Consider the following 14654-nt stretch of genomic DNA (forward strand, 5'->3'; position numbering starts at 1 on the left):
TAAAAAAATGAATAAATATATTTAATGTTAGACCATCATTACCCATTGTCAAATGATTGGAACTAATATTCGATAACAGTATTTAAAACCAACTAATTATTCGAAGAAACACAGAAAAGAAGATAACTTAGTGAGAAGTAAAGTACCGGTAATTGTAGAAAAAACTGTATAGAAAAAAAAAACAACAGGAAACTGTAACTTTTAAACTAGAAATGAAATATTATTGACTAGTAAAAGTTTTGTTTATGTTCTTAATTTTTACAATTCAATTATTACAAAGGATTATACACAGTTATGGACGACATGGACCAGTTAGTCAGTAGGAAGAAAACTTGATAGTAGGAAATTGGAATACTGTAAGGTGAATGATATGACACCATCTGATTCCACTAGGTGGAGAGAGAAGATTTAGAAATAATTGCAGGTCTTGTTACTATTCCGAGTGTAAGAAATATGGGAGTCCTTTTATAAATGTATACAGTAATCTAATATTCCTTGTAGTTTTTACATGTTTGTATTTAATCGTATGATTTCAGGTGTTGTAAGTTGGCTTGATAATAGTGCAAAAGCTGATCATCCATCACCTGATAAGGTGGGTATTGATATATTTGTGTAGAAGTGACTTTCTATTAAGAATATTTTCTTGCATGTGAGCTTGTAATGTTAGTTCACGTTGTTTGAGGTACTAGAAGTCAATTTTCCAGGGAACATAAAAAATTTGCTTAGTGAATAACAGACTATCGTCATATAAGATGAGAAGTTAGTTGTAATGTTTTAACCATTAAAATTGAGAGATTCGGAATAATACTTATTTTGAAAGATAACTCTTGATTAGGAGTTTCGTTTAATAAGTTCCATGACTGGCTTAAATATTGCTGAACTGATGTTCAACTTGTTGTGTAAAGATTATTAATTTTAGGTCGTATAGAATTCTCTGTTATAGTTATTATTTGTTAATAACGGAGAAAAATTCGCTCCAGCATTGGTGATCGAACCCAGGACCCCCAGTTCTACGCATTGGATGCTCTACCACTGAGCTACATTAAGGCTTAATCCACAGCACCGGATCGAATCTGTTTCTATTTATTATACCGCCATACAATGAGCGCACTCATATGAGTGACTTGTATGGCTAGGAATCCACAGTTTAATTGCACTGTTGGGTGAATAATCTGTGATTTTTGGTCCTGTCGATATGTCGAACATGAAGTAAGGCCAAAAAAGGGAAAAACCAAAGGAGAAAGATTCGGTCCTGTGCCGTGGATTGAGCCTCGGTGTAGCTCAGTGGTAGAGCACGCAGTGCGTAGAACTGGGGGTCCTGGATTCGATCCCCTGCGCTGGAGCGACTTTTTCTCTGTTATTAACAAATGCAACTTGTTGACTTACATTTAAAGAACATTTGCATAAAATTTCTATGTTAAACTAAACAATCTAAGTAAGATGACGAACATAGTCGTAAAATCCTGTATTTAGGAACTAGTCAAAAACAATAAATTTCATTTCTTTAATCTATTTTTACTACAGATCTTGTCATATGTTTAAACTTCATAAGATTAAAAAAAAACAACAAAAGAATAAGTTACCACATTGTTTAGCGTATGTAGTTTTGTTATCACTAGACATTGGATTTTTAGGCACCAAAATTGCAGTTTTAGGTGCCTAAAATAAGCTAAAAATTTAATAAATTAGGCTCTATGTTAGTAAAACTAGGCATTTTAGGCACATATGATCAAGGCTTCAGACCTATTTATTTCACTGAAATTATACGCTAAAATACACAAAACATGGCATAAAAAAGGATATTTAAGAAACAGAGGCAGATAACTATATTATACATATAAACACAGTTGCACAAATTTAATAGGATGTATTGAAAAAATATATATATTATTACACTTTTTAAGTTACTAAAATTCAGTTCCATGGTCATTCTTTTTCATAATTATCTGCATAGTGCATCACCAGAATTTTTTCTAAATTCTCCACGGTTAATCTTTGCCTTTTGTCAGTGGGAATCATTTTGAAAGCAGGAAAACTGAAACAGATGTGAGAGGAGCAAACTTTAAATTAGCTACAGTAGAAACATTAATACCTATTGGAACATTTACATTTTCCCCCAATATCACTCTTGATGGTGGCCGGGTAGCTCAGTTGATAGAGCAGCTGGCTATGGACTGGAAGGTCCGGGGTTCGATCCCAGGTGGTAACAGGATTTTTTCTCGTTGCCAAACTGGGGCTAACACACAGCATTGTGAAGGAAATAGCCATTAGTGCCCTCAAAGGATCGGTTCAGATATTGAGAGTGGGAGTGATAATGGAAATTTCAAGTTATCTTAACCGATGGCTGTTGATTGGTTTAGATATCAATGCCAATAAATCCGTACTATTATTTTTCTCGCGGTATATGGCATTCAAATCATTCTAACCTATCTGATGATATTTTTTTTCCCCCTTTCTTAACTGTAAATGAGCACAAATGCTATTTAGGTATAAATTTTTCTGACATTTTGTATATTCGATTCCCTAACCGTTTCAAATGTATATCATTTTATCTTTTAGGTGTGTTTCTAAATTATATGTAATATGCTTTGTCAAATCTGGCAACCTTTTCATAAGGGAAGCTAAATTTATTATTATTATATATATCCCAGATTGGAATAAGATGAGAAACGTGCGCAAGTTCCTCTCGGTCCTGCTGTTATTTCTATTTCATTTGACTAGAGGGAGCCATCTGTAACTTCATTTGTACTTTTTTTGGGGGTCTGAAGAAAAAAATGCATAAGTGAGAAAAACGTATCACTAAAATTATATTTAATCACATCTGAAAGCATTAATAATAATGTGTGATTATTTTACAAAAAAAAAAAAAATTCAGTTACAAATACACTTCCTCTTTCTTCCACTCATAGGAATTCAAACACCAATCAGCAACCTTCTCGTCATATCAGGTTGAGTCTACTGTCAAAATATTTTCAGTCTCTATCATCATATCCCACCTCCCTGAAATCCATTTTAGTGCATTTTTAGAAAATTTATAACTCGGTTATTTTTAATTATTGAACATATTTATTTATATGAACTGAAAATACAATCTTTGGAAATTACTTGTGAAAAATCACATCATCCAGATGTCTACCTTCATGACGGTTACACTCCTTCAAGCGTAAGCTGATTTCATCCAGTGGCGGTCCCTCGGAGGAGGGAAGGGAGGAACATCCTCCTCACATTTTTCTTCTTTTGAAAGTAAATACCAAATAAAAGATATGCCTTGAAATTCGAGGAAGATTCGATAATTTTTAAGTTCACAACTGTAAGAAAACCTCGGTTGATCGACGCGTGCTCATATGCTGCACGAAAACTGTGAGAAAGTCGCGAGATTGTTTGTGTGGAGGAAAGCCAATCCATTGCTCCTTTACTGCAGTTAGCACACATAGACAACAATGCACTAGCGGCCAGAGAAAGAAGCAGAGTTTTAAAGCAAGTAAATGAATGGATAGGGAGAAGATTCTCCTCTGAATCAGCGTATGGGCGGGAAATAGAAACCGACTAGTCGTGCAGCAAGTTCACTACTGCTGCCATCTAACGATGTTGCATTCAACGAGACTATAACACATCTAGGAGGAGGCACAATAAAAACAGTTTTAACGTAATGCTATGAAAGACACCATATAAACTTTTTTAAAATTATAAATAAAAAATATTATTCATTGCACTTGAAACTTTCAAGGATATTTGAAAGTTAAAGTCGGGTTTATATAAAACAAAGAGGAAGTAGTTCTACATTAGTATTGCAGATCTTTTTGGCCCCTGAAATACATTTCCATTCATTGTATACTAGACAGGGCAACAGCCAAGTTGTCAGTTTTGTACATCTGAAATTGAAAGTAGGCACTCCAAACTACATTATTTTTAACATAAAAAATTAAATGGCTACCAGCAGCTTTGAACAATAATGGTAGCATGACTTTACAAGAACTGACATTCTTCAAAAGCATGTGATACTGAACTTGGAAAATGTACATGTGGCAACACAGACCACGTGGGTGGGTGCAGTGTTCTCGCTTTCCTCAGATTATTTTCCATTCTCATTTCCGTAAAACGGTTCCGATTACGTGTTAGTAGCTAGTTTCTTCCAACACGTGTGATGCTGTAGTGTGCTCGAATAATGCTACGAGGTGAATTTCCTTGTAATTGTTATTTGTGCAATTATTCAACAATGAATGGAAGTGAACATATAATATATTTTGGAAAATTTGGGAAATTCAGTTTAAAAGAACACATTATTGCTATGCAGAAGGGAAGGCCAACCCCAACACTACCAGGTCTAACATGTATGCATGTAGGCTAATTTGTAGCATGTTTCATTCAAGAAGGTGTCATTTCGTGCTGTTAACTTCTTTCCTCCTCTTAAGAAATACGCAGGAGCCGCCACTGATTTCACCCACTACATGTTCACACATCTACTGAGGAATTGTTGCCATTTCACTAATTTAACTTCATATGGATGCAAACGGAAGTTCTTTTTTAACATGTGCTGCACACCTGATTGGTGCACATTTAAAGCTGCAGGTCATTTGTGCACCAATTGCTATGGATTACATGCCACAGAGTGCTGAGCACATTCGATATTTTCTTCACTTCTGATGCTCTTACAGCGACCACAGGGTGCGTATTTGTTGTTGAGTCGCTGACTCCAAACTTCCTCACCCATTGTTAAATATGATATGATTTATTGTTACTCAACCGCTTGGTCCTCTATTCGGGTCAGCATTCGCATTCTTACACTACTTACATCAATTTTAAACTTAGTGGACGACTCATGCACTTATCTTCCTTTATTCGTCACAAAGGCCTTCCGTGTCCATTTCACTTATCACTTCCTCTATTTTGTACTCTAATCCTTTGTCACTATTTGTCATTCTAAACTTCTAATTCCCCTATCTCTGATACTTCATTTACTATTTAATTCAGTCTCTATTTTCATTACACATACTATTCATTACCGTTTCTATCTCTTCCTTGTTTTATTCATATGATAATAGTAATATGCGTTACAAGAGCAGTATGTTTAAGTTTTCATGTTCGAGGAAAAGTTTGAAAAAGCGAAACGTAGTTGAGCTTTTTTAATTTCCGAGAATTGAAAGAAAACATACTGCTCGTGTATCATACATTATTTTGTGCGAAGATCGTTTATTAACATACCTGAAAGAGGAATTTCTAATTAGTTACAATGAAATCTCCATCTTGGTTTCTGTTCAATGACGGCAAATTAGCAAAACAAAAATATCTATCTTCAACATTGTTGCTTTAAAATGTTTTCTGTGTTTACTATACTCCAGCAGGCCGTGACATACGTCTGTCTTTTTTTTTTCCCCCCCCCAGTCTATAAATGCGAACTTAAAACAAACGGTAAGGTTATGTAATGATTTATTTTTCATTTTAATATTTTAACAATATTATTTATATAACATATTGCAGTAATAACATCGGCATCTGGAATCTTGTTGATTTTTTCACGGCTTCCTTAATGTTACTTGCATCACGAATGCAATAACTTTAGTGGAGTTGTAGAGTCTACTTAATTTTTGCAAATATTTAAAAACAATAATTAACAGTGTCATTTAGGTGAAATTGCAGTGGTAAGTTTCCAATTTATAATTATTACGATATTGAACGTCTCTAAAATAATATGTTAAGAAGCCTAAAGCAGTAAAATCAATATGTCACTTAAGCGGTAAGAAGAGGGAAATTGTTATGTGTGTTAGGTTGGGAATACTGAATGTGGAATTTTAGACTTTCCGCTTATTGGTTTTGTGCGGAAACCAAGCAAATACGCACGATCTCGCACAAAATATTTTTCATATTCCCTATCCCACCTGATACTACATTCCTTTCTATCCTACAACTTAGTCCTTATTGACATGTATCATCACTTCACTATTTCATTTATTACCTTTACACTATATTCTTACACTTTCCATTATTTATAACAAAATGATCTTCTTCTCAGCAACACTCCATCCCCTTTCTTTTCAATATCCTTTGCCTCCTATTGTTAAATAAGATTTGCACTTGGACACTGATTATGTTGTGTACGGTACAATGTGCAAGAAATCGACGTTGAACATATATGAGATATGTACTTGCAAAATCAGATACATCAATTTTGTTTTTCCAAATGAGTTAATGTTATATTTGAAGGGTTCAGAGCCATAGTGGGCCAAGCGCCATTTATTAAAAATGGAGAAAGCGAGGGTTAAAGTTAAGTGAATACCATAGTTTAATGAAGATTGACGTATCATTTAGTTTTAATGTGTATACTTTACATTTCTTGCTATATGTTTCCATTGAATTATAATAATAACTTCATTTTAACCCTTGTTTTCTACAGTTTTAGTAAATGGCGCTTGGCCCACTATGGTTCTGAACCCTTCATTTCATACCTTCATATGATTTTACAACTGCTGTAGCACTATTATGCTCCAAAGCCAGATACATCATATGGATTTGTATGATGCAGAGCAGTGTATATTAGAGAGTACCACATTCTCGGCGGTGGCCTCCATATTTACTCCTTGCTCAGCACAGAAGCATAAGCAGTAATGCTAGAAGGAAGGTCATTAAAGGCGATATCATACATGTTGTTGTGGTTTATTGAATACAGGAGACGAGGATTAATAAACGTTATTGTCATAGTGAAATTACTGATTAGAGATAACACTTTATTATTTATGTTATGTCCATTTCAATAGGGATAACATCAGCAATTTTCTACTGCAATTCTCATACCAACACTTCGACTGCCACATTTAGCAGATTGTTGTAGTGCATTTGCTATAACAGACAATTTTCTTAACAATAAATAAAATTCTAGTCCTAAAATACGGTGATAAGACGTTTTGAAAAATATTATAACATGTTGGGAACGCATGAGTTGAAGTATTAATGAATAAAGACTTCAAATCCTTTAATTTCAACTCATTTTCTACCGTTTCACATTTTTCTGCATATAGTATTATATCAAATACGAATTTACAAGGGTGTACAAGTGACATTACCTTATACGACTTGAGAGTCATTAATGTGCTAATAAAATTGATAGATTCATCCCTGTTATCAGTTATTAGACATGAAAAACAGTTTTCACAAATACTATATAACTTATTTTGTTTTATTTTGAACAAAACTGATCCCAACAAACAGTAAAGAGCTTGTTGTACATTCAAGTCACTATTTATATTTTCAGTTAAATTACAATTTATCCTATATCAATTTCCTTTTACTAACATTCAACTTCACTAGACCTTTCTGTTTCGGATTTACTTACATCTGTACCTAGAAATCAATTAATTGTTCAGAATCGCAAACTGCGTAATTTCCATGCTTCGTTTTTTAGAAAACTGAGAAATCGTAATGCAGTTTTCAATTATTTTGCAAGTGGGATTGGATTTATGGAACGGACAGTAGAAAATAAATTTTCTAATGCATCTTGCATGCATCTATCTGGCATAAGATATTTGAAGTTCGCTTTATTAAGACAATTTTCTTGAAATTCAAGACCTGTTTTTGTTACCAATATTATACCAATTTGGGATGGCTTCCAACGTTCCCCTTTTGCCCACCTTAATGTTTTCAATTATAAATATTTTGTCATTACTTCCTTATGGCTTTTAAGGGTCCCAAAGGTTCATTGCCGCCCTCACATAAGCCCGCCATCGGTCCCTATCTTGTGCAAGATTAATCCAGTTTCTATCATCATATCCCACCTCCCTCAAATCCATTTTAATATTATCCTCCCATCTATGGCCTTCCCAAAGTTCTTTTTTCCTCCGGCTTCCTAACTAACACTCTATATGCATTTCTGGATTCGCCCATACGTGCTACAAGTCCTGCCCATCTCAAACGTCTGGATTTAATGTTCCTAATTATGTCAGGTGAAGAATACAATGCGTGCAGTTCTGTGTTGTGTAACTTTCCCCATTCTCCTGTGATTTCATCCCTCTTAGTCCCAAATATTTTCCTAATTACCTTATTCTCATACACTCTTAACCCTCCGCTGGACACGTTACGTGTATTGGCAAATGGGTCATGGGGTCTCAAAAGACCTCACATGCCTAGCGAAGGGTTAATCCGGTTCCCCTCTCAAAGTGAGAGTCCAAGTTTCACAACCATACATATCAGATAATATAACTGTTTTATAAATTCTAACTTTCAGATTTTTTGATAGCAGACTAGATGACAAAATCTTCTCAACCGAATAACAAACATTTCCCATATTTATTCTGCGTTTCATTTCCTCCCGAGTGTCATTTATATTTGTTACTGATGCTCCAAGATATTTGAATTTTTCTACCTCTTCGAAGGATAAATTTCCAATTTTTATATTTCCAGTTCGTATAATATTCTGGTCACGAGACATAATCATATACTTTGTCTTTTCGGGATTTACTTCCAAAAATATCTCTTTACTTGCTTCAAGTAAAATTCCCGTGTTTTCACTAATAGTTTGTGGATTTTCTCCTAACATATTCACGTCATCCGCAAAGACAAGAAGCTGATGTAACCCGTTCAATTCCAAACTCTCTCTGTTATCCTGGACTTTCCTAATGGCATATTCTAGAGCAAAGTTAAGAAGTAAATGTGACAGTGCATCTCCTTGCTTTAGTCCTCAGTGAAAATATTATGTCATTGAGAAATATTCCTCATCTTGTTTGTGACTTAATGCTAATTTTGTATAACAACAATTGATTACACATTGAGTAACTGCACAACAACATGGCATTCTTCAAGATAGCAATGGAATATCACACTAGAAACCAGTGTTCCTACACAAGTCTTGCGTTGTACTGAGTCCCCGCAGGAGTAATTATGGCCACCGCGTCGGCATTTTCTGGATCAAAAGAATGCGGTACTCTCCAATATACACTGCTCTGGTATGATGAAAGAATAGTATTGGTTACAAAATCCTTGGTTCCTTGCAAACGTTTTTTCTTCATACTGAAAAATTATGTTTTAGTGATGTATCTGATTTTGCAACTAAACGCCTCATATGACAGAATGGTTGTTCTCGTAAAATGACCTTACATAAAACGCATTTTGCTCACCTGTGAAGCAATCCATTGTTACTGATTTTCCAAGACCACTTCTATCACTGGAAGCTTGTGGCAAAACCCCCACTATAATAGATGGCACGTTATTAGAACAACAAAAACATATTCCTTTCTGAGTCACTCTGTGTGTATAATATTATATATACACATAATAATTATAATCTTTTGCAACCAGTGTGTGACATTAGAACCATGTGAGATCACAGCTGATTATTCAGCGCCATCTCTGTTGGGTGCAGTTTGCCTTTAGATAGATTCACATATTGACATATACATGCCAATTTTTTTTATTATATAATGATTTTGCATTGTCTACAGTAGTTGTAGTCATCTAGTTTAGCCATTTGACTTAAAGAAAAAAGGGTTCATTTGTTGGAGTTGGAATTGCTTGTATGATTGCTTACAGTTCCATAAGGGATATGCCACACCACTGATGATGATGATGATGATGATGATGTTGATAATTAATAATAATAATAATAATAATAATAATAATAATAATAATAATAATAATAATAGTCATCATTGCACTGTCCGGCACCACTACCATTTGAATAAAACGACCTGAATCATTTTGAGAACTCTGCCATGTTAGACAATGTAGACCAGAATTTAAGAAAGCCTGAATAATTACTATGCTTCAGTTAGCATTATCTGTGTTAATTGTGAAATGAATCGTTCGGAAAATAAAGTTATAATGAGTTCAATATAATTTTTGTGATTTTTTTTTTTTTGATCTGAGGTCAAATTTGAATTATCTTGGAGCAACAGTAACGAATATAAATGACACTCGGGAGGAAATTAAACACAGAATAAATATGGGAAATGTACGTTATTATTCGGTTGAGAAGCTTTTGTCATCCAGTCTGCTCTCAAAAAATCTGAAAGTTAGAATTTATAAAACAGTTATATTACCGGTTGTTCTATATGGTTGTGAAACTTGGACTCTCACTTTGAGAGAGGAACATAGGTTAAGGGTGTTTGAGAATAAGGTGCTTAGGAATATATTTGGGGCTAAGAGGGATGAAGTTACAGGAAAATGGAAATAGTTACGCAATACTGCATTGTATTCTTCACCTGACATAATTAGGAACATTAAATTCAGATGTTTTGAGATGGGCAGAGCATGTAGCATATATGGAGGAATCCAGAAATGCATATAGAATGTTAGTTGGGAGGTCGGAGGGAAAAAGACCTTTGGGGAGACCGAGACCTAGATGGGAGGATAATATTAATATGTATTTCAAGGAGGTGGGATATGATGGTAGAGACTGGATTAATCTTGCTCAGGATAGGGACCGAGGGCAGCAATGAACCTCCGAGTTCTTTAAAAGCCATGAATCAGTAAGGTAAAATTTGAATGGGTTTCTATACTAACTCACTCATACACTTACATTCTGTCTCTCACTCTCTTTCTTCTCTTACTTCATCTGTCTGTCTTTTTTTCTCAGCTCAGTTATTCTATTATGTGCTCAATGTCTAAAATGTATTAATCCTTGGATGTTCTTGAAATAACACACTTTGGCGACAAAACTTGTGTACAATTAGAATGGACTGGTCATGTTTCATCTGTCAGGTAAGTACATGGGCTGAATGCGGTTCATTTTCAGAGGTGTGGCTTGTGGAACGCAGAAGAAACCAATTGTTAAAATAATTTATTTCATTGGATTAAGGAAATACATATTTTTTATACATCTTGTTTATTACTGTCTGCTTCATGATTTGTGTTGCAGCTGCACACTCCAGATACAGATAAACTTACAAGGAAAGAATCATACAAAGCTCAACGAAAGAATTACTGCCGTGAGAAAAAAAGAGTAGCCAATGAATTACTAAGTTCACTGAAAGATCCTTCTGTTATTGTGCTGGCAGACTGGTTGAAAGTTAGGGGAACTCTCAAGAGCTGGACAAAATTGTGGTGTATACTAAAACCTGGATTGCTACTTCTATATAAAAGCCCAAAAGCAAAGGTATGTGGAGTTTTAAATTGAGCAGTAAATTCGAATACTTTCTAGTTTCTCCTGTGTGGCATGTGGGATATAATTTTTCATTTTAGTGTATTTTTTTTATTGTTTTTATTTCCTTAATTGATTTCCTTATAATATTTCATTTCTTGCATAACTATTGTATGTATTACTTGTGTATGTGTTTGTGCCTAATCTTCTAACTTTGAGGATGATCTGTAATATATTATCTTGAAGCATCCTTTCAATGTTAAAATTGTGTCATAATGAGACTTACCCTAATTACCATTTTTGTTCCTATATGGTTTCTTTTCCAATTATGCTTCCTTAATGACTATTTTTCTTAATACTGTGAAACCTCTCCTTATGAACTCCCCATGAAAGACACCTCTATACTGAAATCCAGATAAGAAAATTATTGAGAGGTTTGTTCCAACAACAGTCAGGAACCGTCCGTAACCATTGTGAGCATGCACATTACAGAAAAAGCGTTCCAACACAATCCGAACCAGTCTTGAACTGGAAACATGTACTGCAGACGGGCATTCCAACAAGCTTTTGACACGGGTTTGGAACGGTCAGAAATAGTCCGCGGATTGAGGCATGTATGGAAGAGTACGCAAGACGCGCATGCGCATAAGCTCACCAACGTCTCCTGGATACTGAAGAAAGACATGATCGACTGTTCACATCAATAAGGTTGAAGATGAAAAGTGACAATGCAGACGAATAATAAAACTAGAGATTTAATTTAAATATTCGCCAAAAAGAAAGGGGATGGAAATTATTTGGGTATTGAAATAGTTAATTACAATTTCAACATGCAGCTTTGATTAAAGGTATAATAAATAACGTACATAAATTAATAATTAAAAAAAAGAACTATTTTTAGATGAGAGTCCCCCAGTACACGACATTGAATTAGCTTAATTCTTGCCTTCCATATTTTTTGTCATCTTTTTATAGAAAATGATCGAAATTCTATTTTCTGCAATTAGAATTAGCTGCAAAACAATAATTAAGCATCCCGTTCTTAGCAAAGATGATGACAGTTATAGCATCTCTGGATTTAGTACAAAACGATCCGCGAAAGCGTTCCAACAGCGTCCAGTCCAGTTTCAATCCCATAGCAGATGCTCAACTAGCGCATGCGCATAAGATGGTACAGGAACCGTACATGAACTGATCCATGCATCGCTTGTTGGAATGAACCTGAGATAAACAATACCACCTCCCATACCATTGTATCAAATCATGCGTGTTTTCTATTGACTAGTGTTGAAGTACACACAAAAAATTAGTTCACAATTCATTATCGAGATGTTGATTGTTACTGGTAATTTAGACAGAAGTGAAATATGTTAAAATTATGAACTGAGAATCATGATATCTCAGAATGCAGATATGAGTTATTACAGATTCATTTCACAAAATTAATATTAACTGTCTAAAAGTAGGCAGGCTTCCTTTAGGCCATGCTGTTGCATCTCATGCAAACAGAACCTGGGTCTCACCTAACATAACCTATACCATTTCATAAGTGAAATATGTTAAAATCATGAACTGAGAATCATAATATCTCAGAATGCAGATATGAGTTATGACAAATTCATTTCACAAAATTAATATTAACTGTCTAAAAGTAGGCAGGCTTCCTTTAGGCCGTACTGTTGCATTTCATGCAAATAAAACCTGCGTCACAACCTAACATAACCTATACCATTTCATATGTAATGCTGAGACTTGTCTCACCCTTTCATAACCGTACAAAGATATCTCTCCAGTACATGCCTAAGTATATAAACATTATTTTACTGAATATTATGAACAGAAACACTTGTCACTGTAACTGTAGAGATCATACCTCCACATCGTTCTTGTGTGGTATTATAAAAAAATCCATTACTTTATAGAATTCAATGCCTCTCTTCATAGTAACTAAAACTAACCTCGTAATTTCCATATTAACAGCATGTACTGAACGCATGTGGAGAGTTCGCATGCTGCAATAAGATGACAAATCATGTTATGTATCACATACATTTTGCATCAAATGTTTCTTTACTTCGGTATTTTTCTTATCTGGAATTCAGTATAGTAACAAAATCCCAGTCCAAGTTAGAGAAATATTATACTAAACCTTCTCTTTAAAGCAGACACTCTTCAAGAAGGTACAGACGATGTATTTTCTTCCCTTGTATGACATTTACGTCTCAGTTTAGAAGTCATTCATGTTATTAAGTCCCATGTTGATTCTACAAAGTTGAGTAGGCTACAGGAAATGTTTGAAATGAAGGATAGTTGATTGTCCTCAGCATTCTTACCTCATCATTGGATAGGAACATAGTGCAAATACAAAAGAGAGAAACTACAGACCAAGATATTGGAGGTGCACAAGGAATGGTCAAGTACTTTCTTTTTTTTGGACTCAGAGTAACCCCTTCTAGTCCAATCATTGCTTCTCTTCTATCCTATCAGTGCTGCATTGTGAAACATTCAGAAGTGAGTGTTGTATGTTTTTGCTCTGAATTTAATTTCGTATGTGTTTCATTATGCCGCAAACGACCTTGACTTTAAGGAAAAAGATTGAAATGTTAAGATTTACCGAAATGAGAGAAATGTGATGTTGAGAAGATAACTAAAAACTTCAGACTTACTCTCCAGAAAACGTTTTAATTGCCGATGAAACTTTCTTGTTCTTTCGAGTGCTAACAGAAAAGACAGTGTGTTTTAAAAATGAAATCAATTCTAGAAGCAATGTGTTTAAAGAGTGATAACATTCTTTGATTTTGTATGGTATGTGATTGACGAAGCTGACAGACCGAGGTGTTTTAACATACTAAATTTGAGCAAATTGTCTGTAGAATAGAAGTCTAATACAGAATGTCTCAATCTAATGTAGTTCACCTATAGAGCTGCTTTCATATGCGTAGCAACATCACACCTATTGGCCATGCAGTTTGCTGAGTTGACGTTAGTAATATGTAATGTATTCATCATCATCCTTAGCTCGACAACCCATCATGGGTCCTGGCTGTCCATAGGAGTTTCCGCCATTCATCCCTATTTCTAGCAACACTTATCCAATTCTTAACTCCAATAGTTATGGCATCCTTTCTGATACCATCCTACCATCTGACCTTTGGTCTTCCTCTTCGTCTACTTCCCCCTGGTTCATATCGGAGGACTCTGATGGCTGGTCTCGAGTCCTCTAATCTCATTATGTGACCAGCCCATCTCAGGCGTCCCATTTTTATAAATGATGTTATATTGGGTTCACTGAATAGTTCATATGATTCATGATTATACCGGGCTCTCTCTACATTGACTGGCCCAAAGATCGACCTTAAAACCTTCCGTTCAAAAATGTTTAATCTATGTAATGTACTCACCAAACTTAATAAAAAGACATGCTGAAATTGTCCTCTTTCCTTTTCTATACATTTTTGGTACCTGCTTAACATGTTCTCCGTCACACACTGAAGTTCCTGTCGAAAAATAAAGGCAATCTTCTGATGGATACTATGCTAGAGATCTTATAATGTGCTCATTATCTTTCAGTGATAAGTTACACGAGGAC

The 14654-nt window shown here is 34.8% G+C and overlaps 1 protein-coding gene across 6 annotated transcripts in view; it reads left to right on the top strand.

Moving 5' to 3' along the window:
• Orp8 (Oxysterol-binding protein-related protein 8) overlaps positions 1 to 14654 on the top strand; it is a 127967-nt gene that overhangs the window by 67336 nt on the left and 45977 nt on the right. For 4 of the 6 annotated variants that reach the window (XM_069831684.1, XM_069831680.1, XM_069831682.1 and 1 more), the window contains 2 exons: positions 537 to 592; positions 10844 to 11080. In XM_069831684.1, the coding sequence (XP_069687785.1) occupies positions 537 to 592; positions 10844 to 11080 (293 nt within the window). The remainder of the gene's footprint in view (positions 1 to 536; positions 593 to 10843; positions 11081 to 14654) is intronic. The other 2 variants (XM_069831683.1, XM_069831685.1) reach the window with 1 other exon arrangement.

Source organism: Periplaneta americana, chromosome 7, assembly GCF_040183065.1.
Source record: "Periplaneta americana isolate PAMFEO1 chromosome 7, P.americana_PAMFEO1_priV1, whole genome shotgun sequence".
Taxonomy (NCBI): domain Eukaryota; kingdom Metazoa; phylum Arthropoda; class Insecta; order Blattodea; family Blattidae; genus Periplaneta; species Periplaneta americana.